This window comes from Pezoporus flaviventris, unplaced genomic scaffold, assembly GCF_033815535.1.
Source record: "Pezoporus flaviventris isolate CSIRO_AGI_PZ_B2104156 unplaced genomic scaffold, CSIRO_AGI_Pfla_v1 ptg000007l, whole genome shotgun sequence".
NCBI lineage: Eukaryota > Metazoa > Chordata > Aves > Psittaciformes > Psittacidae > Pezoporus > Pezoporus flaviventris.
Window position 1 is genome coordinate 42,350,952 of NW_026892555.1, and position 20,921 is coordinate 42,371,872.

The 20,921-nt window shown below is 40.5% G+C and overlaps 1 protein-coding gene across 1 annotated transcript in view; it reads right to left on the minus strand.

The window, feature by feature from the left end:
• Window positions 1-20,921, minus strand: part of LOC133266861 (chloride channel protein C-like) — a 76,040-nt gene that overhangs the window by 18,924 nt on the left and 36,195 nt on the right. The window contains exon 12 of the mRNA XM_061448516.1: window positions 14,674-14,840. Within this exon, the coding sequence (XP_061304500.1) occupies window positions 14,674-14,840 (167 nt within the window). The remainder of the gene's footprint in view (window positions 1-14,673; window positions 14,841-20,921) is intronic.

Genomic DNA, 20,921 nt, shown 5'->3' on the forward strand with positions numbered 1-20,921 from the left:
AAACGACTCCTGGAAAAGAACAGTCTTATATGCATCAAATCACGTCATGCCCATCCCCAGTGATATGAAACAGACTGCAGGCAATGAAAATTTGGAACACCATCTCATTACAGATCCACATTTCAAGGGACCAGAACATCAACTTATGGAAAAATTTACCTCTCTGAATCACATTTTGCTTCTGAGTTAAAATGAGCAGCAGTTTACCTTGCACAACGAAATGGCTTAGTATCAACTAGTGAAAAAAAAAAACACCACCTAAAAATCTCGAAGAGATGGATGTTTTCATTCTTAATCTCACTGGGTGCTACCAGTTGATGCAGTACAAGAGACGGGACACAGTGGGAACCACAGATGCTGCTCAGAGTGAGCTGCTGTCAGAACTATGCCACTGTTGCTGTTTGTTGCATAAAACACTCTTCCAGAAGAATTTTATTTTTCCTAAATGAGTAGATTCCTGCTCAGCCCCTGCCTTTTTTCTAGCTCCATAGGCCAGGTAAAAATCTATATTTGCCTGCCTTAAGTTTGTCTAGTAATACTATACACTATTTCGATTAAAAGCACTGTACCTAGCACAGTGGACACAATGCAAAAACATGACTAATGATAATAGCTACTTCCTGAATTACATGAAATATGTGCAAATCCCAAATAACTTTAAATAAGAGCAACGTGAATACTGTTACATTCCAGCAGTTTCTAGAGCATGTTTCTTAATGGTATGTAGGTTTTCCATCTTCACAACTTTACAGTTTTGCTCTGTTGCGCAGAAAGCGCTTCCCATTATTGCAGAAGTCCATGAAACATCCTTAGGTTTTGTCAAATCAGTCACTTCAATGAAAGCCAGGGATAGCTCCTTATAATGGTTCCGTGATCTTGGCTTTGTCTGGGATTATAAAGTGTCTGTATTGTCTGCATCAACTATACACCTTTCATTCTCATCAGACAGCTTCTTCAGGTGTAAGAACACACTAAGTACTTGGGCTGATTCCCTGCTCACTGTCACTGACATTTCTTTCAATGAATCTTCTGTCTGTTGCTGTAAAGTATAACCTTGCTTTTGTGGTGGTTGAGACAAGCAGGCGAAAGAGTTGTTTTATGAAAGACTGTTATAAGGCCAAGTCATCTTAATAGAGTTGGCTAAAGTAAGCTTTTACCAATATATTGCTTCTCAGAAAAACAAGTTACTTCATCATCTAGTTGCTCAGCCTCTAAACTGTAACATCCTATCTTGGATACAAGAACATGATGCAAGATAGTGTCGAAAGCCTTGCTAAAGTCAAGGTAAATTATATGCGCTGCTCACCCCTCATCCACAAACCCACTAATTTCTGCATAGAAGGCAATTGGATCATTCAGGCATTGTTTACATTTGGTCAATCCATAGTGACTGTTCCTGATAACCACCTTCTCTTTCATGTGCCCAGAAATCTGTTCCAAGATGACTCACTTCATGATTTTCCCAGGAACTGAAGTGGGCCTATGGCTGCTGTCACTAAATCATGTTTCCTCTTCCATCTGCTTCCAGAGCACTAAGCCTATTCTCCCATTTGCAGGCTGTTACTAAATGGGTGCTTAACACAGTTTTACCAGGATCTGCTTTCCCAGCAGCAGCCAAGGTCTAAAGATGGCAAAGAAAACTAACCCCAGGCACCTATATGTGCACTAGCCCATGAATGGTGGTGCCAGCCACCCAGACTGTTCTCACAGCCCTCCAAGTAGTAGTGCTACCCATGGGCTTGTTAGGCAGCAATTGTACACCGTGCCCAGGCATCACCTCTGCAGGCAGGGTCCCCACCGCTGGTGCATCTCTTCTGCTGCACAACAAGGAGCCTCACCAAATGCCTCCCAAGGATGCTTTGCTTAACTGTTAGGTGCCACTCCTGGTGCAACACTTGTGTTTTTAACGCAACAAAGCCCTCGGTTTTACAATGCAATTTCAAGCAAGGACATTCCATTTACCATGCTGGAAATGCCTTTTTGTAATGGATTCTATCAAGTAGATCTTTCTTACATGATTAGAATTACCTCAAGGAGAGGCACTGAGCTGCAGCTACACTAGTAAAATAGATCTAGCATGAATTCTTGTTTTATAGGAGATGTGAGAACATTTTCTCCCAAAGTGTAATTCACTGTAGTAATGTGTTAAAGCATTAGAGCTATTCCACCAAAGTTACAATAGCCAAGTTTCAGGGTCCTATAGAGAGAATATAGAGACTAGATATAACATGGAACGAAGACAATCTGCCTTATAACCTAAATATGACAGCCATTTGGTAGGAAGCCAATATCCCTGAATAAGAAACTGTCTTGAAATGATTCATGGAAATGTAGCTCAGGCCTTGTTGCTATTAAATTCAATGGAAGTTTTCCCACTGAAATAAATTGTTAAGGATCTAACCATAACAAATCTAGTCATAACGTGGAGGTTTCCTCAAACGACATGCAGTACAAGAGAACCTTTCTTCAAGTAACAGGATTTACTCTATGCAAGTTTCAGATAATTAAAAGGACTTAAAGGGCAGTGGGAGAGAAGCATAATCCCAACTCAAACACACTCCAAGGACTAAGGTGCACGAGAACATAAGCAGTGCTGCTTGCTTGGATTTATTCACAGATTTTCCCTCGTCTTTTTCAGCTGTTGCTCTTTCAGCACTGAGAATGTTTACCCATTGACTCACCACAGGCTGGCCTGCTCAGGACAGCCCTACGCTTTATTTGGGCTTCTTGTAAACCATTGTTTTATTGCCCTGACTGGCCATTGCATCTCATATAAATAGTTCTCAGGAGGTTGGTTTGGGGTTTGCTTGATGCTTTTTTAGTCTGAGCATAGTCAGGATTCATCATCAGGTCAGAGGTCATTAAAATTACTTACCTGTGTTATAAACACCTTCAAGTACTGGAGCTATTCAGATCTAGCTTCTTCTAGTCATGCATTTTCTGAGAATAGGTAGTTCTTTCTTTTTTTCTTCTTAAGTACCCTTCATTCAGCCAGAAAAACTGAACAAATTAATTTCATAATTTCCATTCTTGTACAGAAGCAGAAACACTACTATGGAGACCTGGAGCTGCTACTACATTATAAATACAGTTTATTTACATTATCTTTCTTTCACTCCGTTGTCTTTAAAGAAGCCCCATTGTAAATAAACTCCCAGCATTGCAGGAAATTGCTTACATTTAAATACAAACTTTTTTTTTCTTAAAAAGTTATAAATAAAGATCTCTACATACTAGCCACAGGCCAGCCAATTTTCTTTTCAACTTTTGGTAGAAGTGAAATATGAAAAAGCTTATCCAAAAATTACATGCCAATATTGATCTCACTATATAAGAGAATAGCATAGATGTACTACAGAAATGTTAATCATGTGCAAATGACTGAAATCAGTAGTTTTGAAAGTGCATTCTGTGAAAATATAGTTCTATAAGTATGCTCAGAGAATGCCACTGAGATCAATAAAGTGAAACAAAAAGCTCTATAAAACCTCTTTACACTGGAAAAGGACACCACTTAAATTAATTTTAAAATTTATTTGCCTCAGTCAGTGCTAACCCCTGAAATAAAGACATTTAAACTGTTTTAAAGTTAAATTAAACCAATAAAATCACTGTGTGCATTGACAGAAGTGCATGCATGCTAATGATATGCTTTTGTTAAATTAGATCTATTTAAAATCAGTTTTCAGAGGAACTTTGCACAGTAGACAAGGTCTACAGCTCCTTGGTGTCCCTGTTTTAGCTGAGCATTAAACTGAGTGAGGAATTGTTCTAGTTAAATCAGCAGCCAAAAGTTCGGCAGAGTTCAGTCTCCGTTCAGTATATCTACAAATATTTACATTGACTGCAAGATGACAAGCTTCCCAGCATTCCCTGGTCCTGGCTCCCTCAATATCCTCAACTGAGGGGACATTTAGCTACTCAGTCTAAAGGCCTTTTGATAGTACAGCACTTATTGTGAAATGTGTTGTTTGGGTTAGCTGAATGTCTCTGTCACTTATTTCCCAGAGAGGATTTGAAAGCTATATATGTTTAGCAACTACTGTATGCTAAAGACAAATGGATTTCCACAAGGTCTTATAATCTGCTGGGAAACTGTCTCTCGCTAATGCTTGAAAAATTGCAGAACAAGAGGGAAAGAAAGAAAACTGATAAGAAAGCCTTTGTGTTTTGGAAAAGAGATGGATTGGGAGGGGGGAGAATGTTGAATGTTTTGGGGGGGACCTGCCAAGAGTTGCTGCTTTTCTTTTCCTTTGTCCCTAATGAAGTTTTTCCCACCAGCACTGTCAGTATAAAATACTGTTACAAAAATAGTTGCTCCTATCCACTTTGCATAGATATAGCTGCTTATACAAGGGCATTTAACTTTAAAAAATTAATTAGGTTCTGCAGGAGACCTTGGGATAGGCAGGAAAAGGATCATGTGAGTGGATCTACATACTGGAATTACTCAAACAGCAGCTTAAACACTATGGCTTCAGCTCACAATATGCAAGACCATAGGTAAAAAATTAAAGGTCATTGTTCTTGACTTAGTTTTCACAGTGCGAGTGCAAAAACAAGTTTACAAATTGTAAGTAGCAGCCTACTTTAGCCATATAAGTATTAAGGGGAGTACAAGCATCTAAATATTCAGTGCTATTGGCAGTACCTGCTCATCACATTCACTCAAACCTTAAGGCATCTAAACTTATTTGGTGTTTCTGTTCAGAACTGCGTGTTTCCCCATATGATTAGCAGTGTCTGTGGAAATGTCTCAGTCCAAACAAGCAACAGTCTGGCATGCACCTTCTCTCAGCCCTTACACACATTCCAGCAGCACTGTGGATCCAACGCAAGGCACTGCACCATGGCTATTGAAGAGTGGCATCCAACAGACATGACCTGTAGAGGGCTACATTTGGTGGCAACGGGAGAGATCCAGAACGGGTTCTCACCTCAACTGTGAAGAATCTGAACCCTCACCTGGGATCTCCAAGACACAGGGGATGCTGCAGCACCCATGATGACAGTCCCTGCTCAATCAAAGGGCTGCCACCATCACCATATACACAAGGTGTACTGCCAGTCAGACTGCAGCTGTGACACCTCTCCCTACACCTACACAAAAGTTTCAAGTAACTGTCCTTGCACCATGATTAGCAAAAACAAAACTTTTGAAAGGAAGGCGAAATGTCAGACAGTGACAAGAAATAAAAACCCGAGGGAGAGGGTAGGACGAAGTTTTCTTGAGATTTCTCTTCCTTCCCTATAACCCAAGATATCATCCATACCTTCTCTTGTCACAGCCTATCCCCTAATCTGAGTCCTTGCTTTAGAGAACAGTTTGTCCCTGACAGCTTCAATGCTGATCAGGGTAGTAAGACAGAATACACTTGCTGCTGTGTGAGGCTGCTGTGCCATACTCTATAGAAAGAAAGGTTTTGCAAGAGAAGCAACTGTGTTCAAACAAAAATGTAAAATCTGTTTGAAAGACAAGCTGAATGCAATAGCTGAGGTACAAGTGTCACTTATGAGAGTAAGTACTACTCTTCCTACAAGATTTGCTGCTGCACTCATTCACAATGTATGTACTGCAAGAATTCAAGACTTACTAAATATATCAGCTGTCCTTGCCTTTTCCAAATTAATATCTGAGCCTGTAGAAATCTTTTCTTTTTTCGGAAAGAGTTAAGCTTGTGTTAAATCCATCTGCCCTACCATTATAACCAAGGAGAGGCAAAGAAAGTCATTTCTCAAAATGACACGAGTACAAGCTATTTAAATTCAAAGAAACATTCCAAACAAACTTCCACAGGAATAAAGCGAGAGAAGCAAGTAAATTGAGGGCTAAATAAATACCTCATGATCTTGCTTATAACCAAACAAACACAGAAATGCATATTCTCTGGATAGATCGCTGATGAGCAATTTCACAAAACACTAAGTTGGCTGTTGCAGTTTGAATGCAACGATACGATGAGTTTCTTGCAAATGTATGCCAAAGAAACTAATCCAAACTGGAAAGAAAAGAGGAAAGCTCCTATGAGACAGTTTTCATAAAGGCTCCATTCAGAGCCTCCACCCTCATGTACCGTACCAGCTACCTTAGCTTTTCCACTCTGCCTGCTCCAAGAAAGCACTGACTAGTATACTAAAAATGCAAGCTTTAAAATGCTTGGGAATGGACAGTGACAGCAGTGTATGTTTTAATAATCAGACACAGATTGTCAGATGACCTCTTAGTCAAAATGAGGTAGAGATTTAGGTCTAACAGACTACAAAAAGAGTAAACTGAAGTAATAAGGATGGGAGAAGAATACGAAAAAGATTTTAAATTGTTCAGTCCCTCCAAGAATCTGGTACTTTCAGGAATAGTGTAGTCAGGTTATTAAAATACAACGTTGGGTAACTGGAGATACAGATTGTAGCCTGTTCCCAGTGCAGTAAATAGAAGTTTTGACACTTATAACCAGGATTTCAAGCAAAAGCAGTTCTCCTTCCAGTTGTACAGTCAACAGGGAAAGGCATTTAACCCATCAAAATTCAGCATTCCCATTACTTACATCCCAGTTAAAAATAAGATCACAAATGCTGGTATTATTTTTCTGCTTTTCCAGAAAATGAGTGGTGATCTCTCTGAACCTGACAGTGTACTTATACTGGTCAATATATGTACCCAAAATTCTGGGAAGAGATTTTATGTGTCTGACTTGCTTTCTCTTTCTCCTTCCTTATCCCAAACACCAGGACTCAGCTTCCTCCGGCGTTTTCCATCTGCTGTCGCTTTCATCTCCCACTCACCTACTGTCACAACTCCATGTATTGAATGGCAGCATCTAATAAAACTATATTCATGGTTTTGTGGCTTTTCATAAAACTACTCCATTCTATGCCTCTTTTTTTTTTGCCTTACTTCTGGTGTGGCTCTGTGTACACTCAGTGTCCTGAAGAACTCCCTTGTGATTGTGTGAAACAGCAGTTAAAGGCCTTGCAAAACTGGTAAAAAAAGAAAAAAAAAGTGTATTTCATTTCTCAAACATGCTGAAATTCATTAAAGTATTTTGTGCCATCTGTTTCCTCTTTGTAAATAAATAACTCTTTCCATCATGGCAACCACTGTGAGAAGCTGCTAATATTTATGAAGATGTAGCAACGCTCACAGAACAGAAAAAGTGACACATGTGAACAGCAGAGAGAATCCATTTCTGCTTAAGGTGACCTTAGAAGCAGCCCTCAGCACCAGAATAAAGATGATATCCCTATGTGTAACTCGGAAACACTGAGGTACAACTCTTACATAAATGGATGTCTGTGTTCCCATTTGCAGCAAACACCCATATCCAGCAAAGACAGGGGATTTCAGCCCGTTTCAAGTCAGACCCACCATTCCTTGAATAAGTTCAAGCAGTTGTTCATGTCATCTTCATGAGATCAGCCGCCCTGCCAGCGCAGCTGGCTTTCCGGTGGTGTTGGCTGGCTTTAAGTGGAAACTGTCAGTATCTGCCAAGTGGTGGCCAGACACCAGAGCAGACTTTCCAATTAGTGGGATACCCCATCTGATGGCTTGATTTGATTTCTGTGTGTATGTGCACACTCCACCTGCATGCTACCACATCTGAAGGCTGCGGTGGTACCCATACAGGCAGCTTTTCCCCCCAGGTGAGCCAAAAGGGAGTCAGCTTCCTCCTTGCCAGGCCAGCAGAAGCTGTTTCAAGTTTCCCTGCAGCTAAAAGTCACTGTGTGCATGTTTTACCTAAGGGCTTGTAGGAGCCAGTGTGGCTCGCTCACTGCCCACCAGTGAGCTGTGAAACACAGGTGATTAGTTCCAGATGCTGCTTCAGCGCCTTTCCTTCTGCGGAAAGTGTGCAGAAGTCACTTCTTCCAGTTTCATGGGACTCCCCAGAAATGGAAAACACACAAAAGTCAGTGCGGATTTGTTATCCCTCCCTCAACATCAGGCAGGCTGCAGCAGTAACTAAAACATCTGTGGAAAGACTTCTCCATGAGCTGAAGGGATCTGCATTACACTTGCTATGGATCTTGCAGTGATTCATGATGGACCTTACAGCAAGAACCAGAACCTTATAATAAGTTCCCATCTGTCATCATGGCATGCCCAATACTTGCAGCTGGTTTGCCAACCTCGTGAGAGTCCTATTCACACTCTAACAGGGACCTTGCTTGTAACGTAAACCACAGGAACAGGATAGCTGCTTCAAAATTTACTACATTTGATCTGCGTATTCATGACACCAGACTTTGTCCCTAAGGTTTTGACCAACTCACCAAACCAATCTTTCAAACTTCTTATAAGTTTCTCTTAAAAATTTCAGTACAGGAAAGTAATTTTTCTCACCACTTCTGAATTATAATAAAAGCAGATCATTTAGCTGCATCTATCTGATAATTTACAGTATAACATTCACTTTTAAGTTCAAAATGTTTTACTCTTAGCACACTGTGACCACAATCAGCATATAATCTTGATAGAACTTGCCATTTACACTTTGCATATTCAGGGGGCAAGGGAGAATCCAGATTTAATTGTTCATTAGAAAAGGAGAGCGATAAAGAAGCTGAGCCTGCAGTTTTCAGACATATCAGAAAATATAATTTCTTAGTGCCTGAAAACATTCCAGTATAAAACATTTTGGGCTCATGGAAAGGCAATTGTGCAAATATACAAGCCCTGTGTAAACATTAAAGTATTTACAAGGTCCTCCAAGGATTTCCATCAGACAGATTGTTGGCTTGTCTTCACTATCCTTGTCATTATATTTTTCAGTATTCGTGCTTCTATTGTATATACTTGGTTATGAGGGCTGCAGTAACCACCAATACACTTCCAAGTGCAGTAGGTCAGCAATGAGCCATTACTCAGTCTCCAGCACTTTCTATCAAAGGAGGGTGCTGCTGGCCAGACCTCCTCAAGCCCTCCTCTAAGTCTCCTCTGTTGCTCTGTGCAAGCCTGCAGCTCCTAACCTTGAGGGCACAGCGCCAGCTCTTATCCTGGACATTTTAGGAAAGAGGACAGTCAAGGGTGGGAAAGGTTTATTTTAGGTTGAAGGAAGGGTTATGTCTGCTGCTATTTATTGTAGCATGGGAAGAGTAATTTGTTTTATTTGTTCAGACTCCCCTCTAAAAATAAACAGTAACGCAACAGAATCTTGGGCATCTTTACATGGCTTTACCAATTTAAATAAAGTCATTTTGAGTCATGTAGTACCTTTAGGTAGTAGCTTCATTAAAGAGTCAAAATCAGAGCAGGTCAAAAATCATCCTCTAGAGTTCGCGAGTTTTGCCTTTACATAAGTCCCTTTGTTTAAGGACTTGACAATACTTGGCAAAGACAACAGATGCTGAAAGCCACATGAGGTATATAGGCACTGTTTTCCCTTCTGTAACTGAGAACAGAAAAATAAATCAGTTTGGCCAAAGCAATATAAGGAAATGGGACAGAATCCTGAACAGTGACTCCTCCTCAGTCTCCTGCTTCCCTCCACATAGCCTTCCTCTTCCTGTCTCAAATGAATATTCATATTAATACAGTTACACTGTTTGCATGTGATTTTTTTCCCTAAGAGAAAAAAAAATATTCAACTTTGGACACTGAAATCACTTCATGCTAAATTCAAAATTTTGGGTGAAATTTAATGGCAAAAAAAAAAATCTGAGAAAAGTGGTCTCTGATCACTGAAGATTAAGGCTGAAAAGGCCCAACAGGTCATTTTTGTAGGTCACTCAGTGTCAGAGTCTTGTTTTCCACCAAAATCCTGTAGAGAGAGATTCAGATCTCCTGAAAACTACAAAGCTAAGTGCCTTGTTTATCACCACCTGTCACAGAGCAAAAACATGCATCAATAACGTTAAGTATTGGTGTTAACATACAGCAGTAACTCTGCTCAGCTGGAAGTTCACCTTCCATTCATGTTCAGATTAAGACAACCTTCTTCACACAGAGGCATGTGCACTAAGCCTTCAACTTTTTTTTGTAGGAGCAGTTCTGGATAATTTGGAGCAAGTGAAGCAAGCTAGTATCAGCCTTTTGCCAGGTTAAAAAGATTGCATAGGGAGACAGGCTGGACTTTCCCACAGTGACCTGCAGGGAGCTGGTGCAGGGGCAGGAGGAAGCCATAAGTCCTTTCACTCATCCCACATCTGCACCACCAACCCCATGTTGACACCAAGGCAAGGCTGTGCTGCTGTTCTTCCACACACATAGAGCAACCTCTGGCTCTGACATGGTATTTGTGTCAGGGGGTCAATACTGCTATTTATGGCTCGTAGAGTTGCTTCTTAAGTCATGGGATCACACTAAACTCAAAACCCAGCACAGCACAGGTGAATAAAAGGGACTAAAAATGGTTCTTTGCCATATTTGCTTAAGCCTGACATAGAGGCAACTTAAAGCCCAAATGCAATTTTAATAATTCTCACACACATCTCAACACCTTCCCCCCATCTTTTCTATAGCAGCCAGGGTTCTCCCCAGACAAAGTGTGGCGTTGTTACAGCAGCTCCCTTTTTCCTTTGTGCAGCCAGAACGGGATCCAGCTTCCACCACAAACACTCTACAAAAGATGGGCTGGATGCCGTCTAATGCAAAAACATTGCCAAGTCCACCCCCTAATGATGTCTCTCAGGATGAAAGTGCCAAACAGCCATGAAACACACTGGCTTCTCAAAGAGGCGGGATAGGATGCACCACATGCATCTGGGTGAATTGTCTTTGAAGGAACACTTGTGTCAGCAAGATGAGTAGGGAATCTTTTAGTGTAGTAGTTGCTAGTCTAGGCCCAACCAAAAGCACCTCCCTTTCTCCCCAGTGTCCAGTGATTTTCAAAATCCAAAGCCTCATCTAAAAAGTTTGCTAATTATCCCAAATTTTACAACAGGCCAAACCAGCACCCTGGATCCCAAATGACCCTCAAACTTGGGTTAGCTCAAATTCTGAATCCAGTGTCTGCGGTGTGGGCTTAGGCAAACGTAGAAGGGAAAAACAGAAAAAAAGGTAAAAACTCAGCCTTGCTCCGTGGATCTTTACTATAGGGCCACCTCTGATACACTTTAAAAATATATATAATGAGACCACTATAATATATATTCCAGCCAAAATTCTTGGCTCCCCAAAACAGCTTTATACGGTATGCAATACAGAAACACCCAGGAGACGCTGTAAGAACTTTGACAAGGCTAATATTAAGCTAGAACAAAACAGAACTACTGGCACCAGCTCCACTCAGCTCTTAAGTAAACTTGTCCCATTAAAAAGTAGCCTCTAAGATATTTTCTCTCTGAAGTGTATAGTAGCTTATAAAAAGCAGGAAGGGTTGCCAAGTCATAGATGTGTTCAAGTACTCCTTACCCTCATTAAAGAACATTCCCTGGCAGCCAGCAGCTTTGAGTGTTCCAGTGAAACAGATTTTATAAGAGGGGTGTTTACAGTGGTGTGCGATGTAGCTGGAAATCACAGTGCACCGTAGCAGCCCTGTACTAGATAGAGCTGTGTTTGGAGCCTTATCACCCAGGCAAAGGAATACAGCAGGCAGAGTGATCAATGAGGTTCCAAAAAAAAAAAATAAAGAATATTAAGAAAACAAATTTTAAGCTCTGCTCCACAGGAACAAAAGCATCCGGAGATGCCAGTGCCTAAATAAAAATTGGGTAGTGAAATACCACTGAGGATATAGGCCTCACTTCACCAGTTTCATGTGTCTTCATAGAGGTGTCTTCATAGCAAGCATGTACCTAAATTAGCCTCTTTCTTAATGTACCCACTGATTTCCACATCAGCTAGGAGTTAAACTGGTTTGTGGATCTGGACCTTATTGCCACCCCAACGCTGTTCATGTAAAGGCTATTTTCTCTTCTCAGGTCAGTGTCTAGCACATCTTCTGCCTGGGAATGTTATCCATTCCTCTAAAAGGAATCAACAAATGATGAAATACAGAAGGTCTTCTCATTCTGATGAAGATAAAGAGCTAGCGAAGAAAAGATCTGCACTTTCTCTCTAACAATATGAGTACTGAGGACATAAAAACATGCGTTCTCTTGTGCTTCTCCTTTTTCCTCCCTGCTACCAACCAGGCATTGTTTTCCAAAGGCCTTTCAAGTTTCAATTGAAGAAGGATTCCAATTTATATGGCATTTCTATGGTGTTTAAGCAAGCTGTTAGTTACCCAAATCTTTCACTCTGCATACACAAACATAATTTATCACCTGTTTATAAACACATGCTAGCTACCAGTTCCCACACAGCTGACCCCTGTCCCTGTTATGATTTGGGGAACGCAACAATGCACAGTTTATATATTTTGTGATCTCACAGAATAATTAATATTGAGCAAAGAGGATGTAGAACCTGCCACACACATAACCGTGTCAGCTGCAGTTTCCCAGAGCAGCAAAGTGGTTGCAAACCCCCAACCAAGCTGACACAACCAGAGAAAGAGGTTAGCTTATGCAAAATGATATCTGGGTGTAAGCACTTGAAGATAAAAATACTTCAGAAGTGTAGAAATAAATGGAACTTAAAAAGAGCAGAGCCTCACATACTCTGGGTGGTCACTCTGAGATTGTAAAAAAGACTAGAGAAGCAGATAGGCAGGCTCCCACAGCATCTTGGTAGCTGCAGGACTGGTCAGAGAGAAAACAAATGAGAAATCTTGGTCCACAGGGAAAACACATGGAAAGAAAAGTCATGGCAGGCACCTTTTTGTAGAATTCTGACTCAAGTTTCAAGGATGCTCAGAAGTGATGAGGAAACAGAGATAAGGAAACACATACAGAGACTACTTGTTTGGGGGTTTTTAACTGTCTTGTCTCAAACTGTGTATTTTCATACTAGGTAAATTAATAGGATCTTTGTTTCTGGAATTCGTACAAAGACTGCACGTTAGGCTGAAGCCTTCCAAAAGCCTCAACATAGGTTCCAGCACGATCTGTTCTGTGATCTTTCTGGCACAAAGGTGAGGGTCACTGGCTGGTAGTTCCTGGGGTCCTTCTTTTCATCCTTTTTATAAACTGGTGTGAAGTTTCCCTTTTTCCAGTCACTGAGGAATTCATCGGACTGCCAAGACTTTTCAGGTATGATGGAGAGTGTCTTAGCCACTACATCAGCCAGTTCAGATGTGTATCAGCCTATTCAGACTAGGTCTAAAAGGATTTAGACTAAAACTTGGCAGCCTGTAAATTGTCTAGCCATAAAAACCTTTACCATGCTGTGACACCATGTATTTTGCTTTAGAGTATCAGTATATCTGATGACCAAGTTATCCAGGAACTTTCCTTAATGTTACTGGAGAGGAAAGAGAAAGGAGTGGGAGGGAAATGAAATTTTACATATATATCAATATACATATAATTGTTCTTCAAGTGAATAGGACCTTATTTTGAACCAGGAAGGCAGCTATAATTCTTTTCATGGACTTGACATCTAATTGGAATACCATGGAAAATTTTATGGCTTCTTCCCCTCTGTTTTATCTGCCATGGTACATATAGAAGCCATCCATACTGTCACAGATTGTTTTTATTTCCTCCTACCACATTGCTGGCTCTTTTTCCTCTCATGTCAAATACAGTTAGATTATACCCAGCATTCAATATGCCTGCTAAAAACTTTCAGATATGGCTACATTTGGAGAAAGTTATAAAGTGTGGACAGAATGGGTTACCAATATTTTATTCTCCTAAAGTGTCACTTGAAACAAAGAGGTTTGTCCAGTAGACCTCAATACTGGGAGAAATGACAGCTAAAGTGTCCTGCAAGCAGTGTTGGCTGTGGTTATCTACTACCCAAATATGCCTTGAGGAAAACAATAAGTCTTTCTATGGTAAATAACTGACTTAGTTTTTCCTTCTATTTCTTCACCACATTACCTAGTTCATTCCCAGAGAATACCATTAAGAATCAGCATTTTTGCTAATAATTGTATAGAAGACAATAGCACAGATTTTGTACTACCTACAGGTAAATGTAGATCCCAAACCTACATTTAAGAGAGGAAATGGTTATTATTACTGGTTATGAATGCCCGTGAACAGACTCAGGTTTTGGATACACACTAGAAGATACACAGGACAGGTTGGATTAATATAAATTAAAGAATACAAACTGTATTTTTTTGCCCAAGCTATTCATTTAGTTTATAGTCAGTGCAAGTATTTCCAGAAGACACCCTGTGTGCCTTAGATTGCTACCATTGGATGGTAGGAATCACTGTCTGAAAACATACATCTTACAATACTAAACAGAGAGGAAACCCAGACTAGTCATCCAGAGGTTGAGTAAGGCAAACTTCACCATCAGGGACTCTACACACTCTGTTGTTGTTACTGTGTTTCTTGTGAGCAGATGTGATAGAGCAGAGTCCTAACTGTGAAAGTCTCTACTACATTCTCCATTGGACCAACTGTGCTACTAATAAACAGCATCCAAGTTGGCGTTATAGAGCACTTGCTGTTCTCAATGCTCTGGTAATGTTGGTAATTCAGATCCTACCATAATCTTGAAGAGAAAGGGAGACTCTTTTGCTCTATTTGTACAGCACATCACACTGTGGGGACATTGTTCAGGATCAGGGTCTCCTTCCTCCTACCCTCCAAACTCCAGGTCTCAGAGAAACCACAGAGTCTCTGTACAGAATATGACACAGAAAACTTAGAGATCAACAATGTAAGAGACCTCACCATTTTCTTCTGTAAGAGACAAAAGGTTCCACATCCAAGTAGGGAATGCACTTCAGCTTTAGGAGAGAGCTGTACAGGGATGCGTTGAACAAATCACCAACCATCTTGGCCACCATGACAGCCAGCATTATCAGTAGCAAGGACTGGACATCATTTGTGATCTCTACCTAAGGAGAAAACAGAACAAAGGACTTTCCATTTTTCATATACCTGGAGATGATAACAACGGTTGCACAGGACTACCTACTTCTTTCACGACAGAATGGGAAGCAATTCACTCTGCTAAAAGTGGAAGGGCGCTCCCCCTCCTTTCCCAGGGGTAAAGTAATCAATCAACACTTCCACTAGAGGGGCTTGGCTGATGCAGTGACAGCTCCCCCTCCCGTTCCTATCAGCTTGAAGTACTGCACTTACATTAAAACTCACATCTGATTCCCATATTTCAGGTGGCCTGTGATAATTTTGAAGTATCAGAGGAGGGTAAGTAGAGATGGAGTAGCCAGATTGCTTAAAATAGCTTGGCATTGTGACAAATATTAAAAAATGCAAACAGATCCAAATATTTTTTTTCTTTCTTGCTGAGCTCAGGAGATACAAAATTGCTTTCCCATACTGCTGCTTCCTGACAGAACAAACTCCTTGTACAAACATTGCCTTGAAGGATGCCAGAAAAGGGAACAAGAAGCTTTCAGCAGAAGTCCGGCTCTGGAGATCAAGCAGCAGGAACATCACACAGCTACCATGCTGAACAACATTCAGCAGTAGTGCAAGGCATGGTGCAGGCATTCCTGTCTGTATGATCGCAAATCTATGACGGTAGCCCTGCAATGCTGGTTGTAGAGAAACGTGCACAAAGCATGGTATCTCACCTAAACCATCTTTCCTAAGTACACTTGCACTTTATCCCTATGTAGTGAGGGTACAGTCAGATGAGTGACAAAGAATGTAGCATGTTTTAATACTTTATCCCCCTTTAGCTGCTTGGTTTTGCCTCCATGGTTGGACACAGCCACCACAACAGTACTATCAGCTCAATGCCGCACGAAGGTAGACTGAGTTCACTTGACTTACTACTACAAATGTCTAATGACTGTGGCAGCAGCGACTTACTTAACAAAGCACATCAATACAACCGCCTTTGAATAAAGGGTTCAGAGTGAATCCTCATACACAAAGGAGTAACGTGAATGCACTTAGTAATGTTTATGCTCAACTCACAATAATGTCAAATATTTTTCAAAGTGAAAATGAATGCATGGAAATACTCTCTTCATGCTACCTTAACAACAAGTTTTAGTAAAAACTGCTAACACCTTTCAATCCCAACTATTTTCCCTACCATTGCATCCTGTTAAAAAGGGATATTATCCTGGGATTAAATAAGCAAACTTTCTTTGTAACACTAAGAGGCTTTTGCCCAGAAACTTCTCTCCAATTCAAAGTGAATTGAAGCACATTGCCATTTAATAGACGTCACTAGCTAGAGATTGTTAAGTACTCCAAGAATCTACATTCAAAAAATTCCAATAAGCACATTTCTGTCCGATAAGCTGTAGCAAATTTATCCGGCTCATACTTTCACCCTCCTTCTGTCTGTGTTCTGGGTTTGGAGAGATAACATCCAGAATGATCTACAGTATATCCCAACAAGGGACTCATATGGCACGACCGATCAACCATGTATGACAGGGTCATGCAACTGTCCTTTCTGCCTGGACATAGCCAGGGATTTTTAATAACACCACAGCATTCTTTGAATGCCCCTTTAAACCTAGGATTCAACTGTTTTATTTTAAAACACCAGGAATATGTCGGTTGAAAGAGTAACTGTGGGATTTTAAGAATTGCTTCATCATATCTGCTGCAACTCGTTCACAGAGATGGAGACTCCTTTATTGTGGATTCCTTTTAAGGTTTTTTTTAAAGTATCTGGATATGAGGAACTCTTTCAGAATAAAATCAGCATTAAAAATTAATATTAAAACACTCTTAAAAGCTATAAAAGCATGCTAAATTTAAAAACTCTTGAGACTCAGACTCTGAAAAACACTCTCAAGTGATTGCTTTAACCTATACAGAATATCTCCAGAACAGCAAGAAACAAAGCCTGGCTTTCCAGGCTCCCATCCTTGTTTTTCATCCCATTTTATCCCTTCCACCTACCCTCCTGTCCTCTAATGGGAACAGTCAAGCTGGCCTGGCCCAGGCCCTCATCCTTTATTGTGGCAAACATTCATCAGCATTTTACATCTCCTGCTGAGAAACTGCGAGGCTTGTGCTGATTTTCTCCAGCCCTGCAGCCCTTCTGAGTGCTGGGATCTTGTGGGGGGTGGGATTGCTGCTTTTTACAGCAGCACACTGAAAACTTGGAGCAAGTGTCTCTGGGTTCACATTGGACTTCACTGCTTCCAAGAGTTAACTCCTGCCGAGCAGAAATGCTGTTTATCCTTGGCAGGCTACTATGGCTGAGGTCATTAAGGAAAGACATGTTAAAAGCATTTTGAGCAATATCTTTTGTATGTAAGTGAATTTAAACTTTGGCTGAAATAGAGCTGATATAGGTGTCCTGAACTCTTACTGCAGATGGAAACAGGAGAAGCAATTCTTGTGATATGAAATTTTTCCTGGAAACAGGCAAAAAACAGAGCAAAAAACAAAGAAAATCTGCAGATTACTTAGAAAGCAATGACATATTTGAAGCATGAGCATGGAAATTGGATAAAATAATTTATAATTTTATAAAATATATTTTTAGATATTAAAAAATATATACATATTTTTATATCAAGAAAATTTCACGTATTTAACCCATTATGTGGCCTCCAGGTGTAGCTGCCCCATCCCTGGCAGTGTTCAAGGCCAGTAGAGTAGGCCTTTGAGCAACCTGGTCTAGTGGAAGGTGTCCTGCCCATGGCAAGGGGGGGTGGAACTAGATTATATTTAAGGTCCCTTCCACTGCAAACCATTCTATGATTCTGTGATTCCAAGATAGGGTGAACCTGTACACTAATTACAGATCAAGCTATTTCTGAAGCCCAGGATAAAGCAAAAGTTTTATATAAAAATTGTCTTGAATTCACATCCAAGTGTTTGGAAAACAAGAGAAAACCTTATTTCCTTCTTATTGGGGGTTCTCAAGTTTTGGAAGAACATTTATTAGCTATAAAAGCATATGAAATACAAGAAGAATCTCCAGCGATCCAATAAGAAATGCCGGGAAAGGTAATCTCATCAAAGAGAGATTCAAACACAAAGATGCAGTCACTCATGTAAGAAAATGTATGCCACCCTTGCTGCTAAAGAAAACAGAAGAATTAATCAAAACCTGTTGCTAAAACCCAAGTCCATTAATGAGAAGGATGATGGTAAAGCAGCAGCAAAGTTCTCATTAGGGTATCTGGATAAAAATCTAGGAAGCACAACTTAATCCAAGAACTGTGACATATTCAAGTCATCTTATACAAACATACTGACACACGCAAACCGACACACACGTATTTGTGCTCTTCATCAGGCTATATTAGTATTCCCTGTTTAGAGAAGGGCCATCTGCTCCCTGCTGAGAGAGACAAAGTGCAGAGCCTGGGGACTCAGCTGCAGAAGGAAGTTAGTGAACTTGGGTGTGAATTTACTGCATATTAGCTACTCTGCACTAACTGCCTGTTTGGGTACCCTTGGTGCCTGGGAAGTGAAAAACAACGTACTCCACCTTCAAAAAGGAGCCCACCTAACTCACAAGAAAGCACTCTTAAAGCTAACCTGTACAAAAGCGCTCTTAGTAGGTACTAGAAGCATCCACCCAGGGAATTAGTGCCAAGTAACTAGCAGGCTGTAAATTCACGCTGGAGCTCCCTGCATACTAATTCTCTCAGCAGACAGGCCCTCGTAAGCCCAGAACAGCAGCCAAAAAAGCGCAGTAACAGCCCAGCACCATTAGGATACAAATGTGGTCCAGGGCTGGAACGTTAGGCAGCCTCTCCTTTAAAAGCACCCATCTGTTCAAACCAGTTCCTAAAGAATCCAAGAAAGGAGCAAATTATACACAGTATTGCAGAGGGACAGATAAAATAAAGGTGACAAAAACAGAGAAAGGAAGAGAGGAAGTTGGGGGCAGCCACCAAATGCCTACAACTCTTCAGCCATTAAATGTGATGCTTCATTTATTGATATTTGTTCCAAGCCTACATTTTAGGGGCTGCTCTTTGGGATGCAATTTACTTTCTGTGCATATTGCCAGATTTATTTTTTTTTTCCCTTTTGATCCTACGGGCAGAGCAGACCGTGCCAAAAATGTCTTTGCCTAGGGCACCCGTCTATGCAAAGCCAGCAGTGCTAATAGGCGCTGGAAGCACTCGGCGCTGACACTTCATACATCAGCAGCCTAGTAAATTGCACCTATATATTTTTTTCAATATTCTCTCTATATACAGAATCCTGAAAAATGTCGTTTACACACACAGAGACCACAATTAATTTATTAGCACAGTTATTCAAACCTCTTTAAATATCTTCTTTGTCACCCGAGGCACTTTTCAACAGCCCCCATGGTCCTGAGTTTCTCTGGCCTCCACATCATTATAATCTATTAGGCACCTTCATGTTAGCCCTGTTTTATTATATAACGCATAATTATGCATTTCGTTAACAGCATCACCAGGCACAGTACATCAAAGGGAGAAAGGCAGCTGCTCAGGAAATTCAAAAACATGCAGTTTACTTAAAGCTCACTGTTAAAAACCCTCCCCCACTTTTCAATCAAACTGTGGCTAACATGTTTCAAAGGTTTTACTCCAGCTCAGATAACAGAGTCCAAGTGGCCTCATTAGACGCAAGGCTGCTGATACAGTGAATGTTCCCTGAACCCTTAATATTGCCAATAATGTAAAAGACATCATCAGCCAGCTACGTAGTGCAAATTGGTTTTCTATATTCCACTGAAAAGCCATTTAGCAAGAGAACACTCTTGCTCTTGCAGCCCACAGTGACAAATGCAGGAGAGAGGGCCTATAAAAAAGAAAAATAAAAATATTTATTTTGTAGTTTAATTCATTTTTCAAAATTTGCTCAAACAGAAAAGCTGCCTGGCAAACTGAAGAAACAAAAGACAAAATCTCCTTCCTTCCAGTGACATAAAGATCATCCTCCTTGGTAGAAGCAAACTTTGAAAAAACATTTGGCAAAAATCTAGCAGCTGATGAACAAAGTTACAACACAATATGTCTGAGAGTTTAAAAAGGGAGTGGATGGGAAGGGACATGAAGTCTTGGTACTATCAGCCAAACCCAATAGTTTTTGGAGTTGAGGCTGCAGCTGGCACAAAACATCAGCTCTGGGCAGTTTCCTAGTCTCCATGCCACCAGATCTTGTGGAAGAGAACAAAGTCCCCCAGGAAAACACCTTTCATTTCTCTCACAAGCAGAACATCTCTCATTAGAAATTTTTCTCACTATTGATTAAAGACAGCAAGAAAAAACAACTTGTTCACAATCAACAGAACATTTCCAAAGGGTGTGGGGCTTGTAGCCAGCAGAAAGCTTTTGATCATTTTTTTCTTGGAGCAAATGCCAGCAAGGTTGCAAGCTGATTGCTTGACGTAAAGAAGGGAAGAAGAGAACAATTCCCTATTCACAGCAGTAAAAGAGCTGTTCATGCAGCTTTCTTGAGGATAGGAGTTTGTAGAAATAATGTCTCCCGGATTTAGTGATTTGTATTGTCACAGCCATTTCATAAACAATGCAGATCTGCTTTTCCATTATCTTAATCTCTGGATTAAGATCTGCTGGCCCTTATCAACCTGTGCATTGAACACTTGAGTCACTTTACTTCCCACTTAATAATGTCCTTACAAACTATGAAGTGAAATGCCTTTATCATGGTCCACTATTTTCATCTGGGATCATGCCAAAAGAGGCACCTTCTTCACGTATCGATCCAGCTGAACACTCCCTCTCTGAACTTTCATTAATCTCTCACTTTAAAACTAAGTAAAACATATTCCTTTCCTGTGCACTTCACCTTTAAAGAAATCCTTTATTGTCCTAGGACTACATCCATTAACTAAACTCCCTTTACTGTATCTCCTTACCGCTCATCACCATCACTGCTGGAAATTTTTGGAGAAGTGGGATGCTGCAATACAGTAAACATAAATCTCCTAAAAAGATACAATTGTAATGCTGGCCCTGAAAAAATATGCATTCAAGTTCCCTTACACTGCTGAAAATGATTATTTCTTGCAGCCTCAGGCA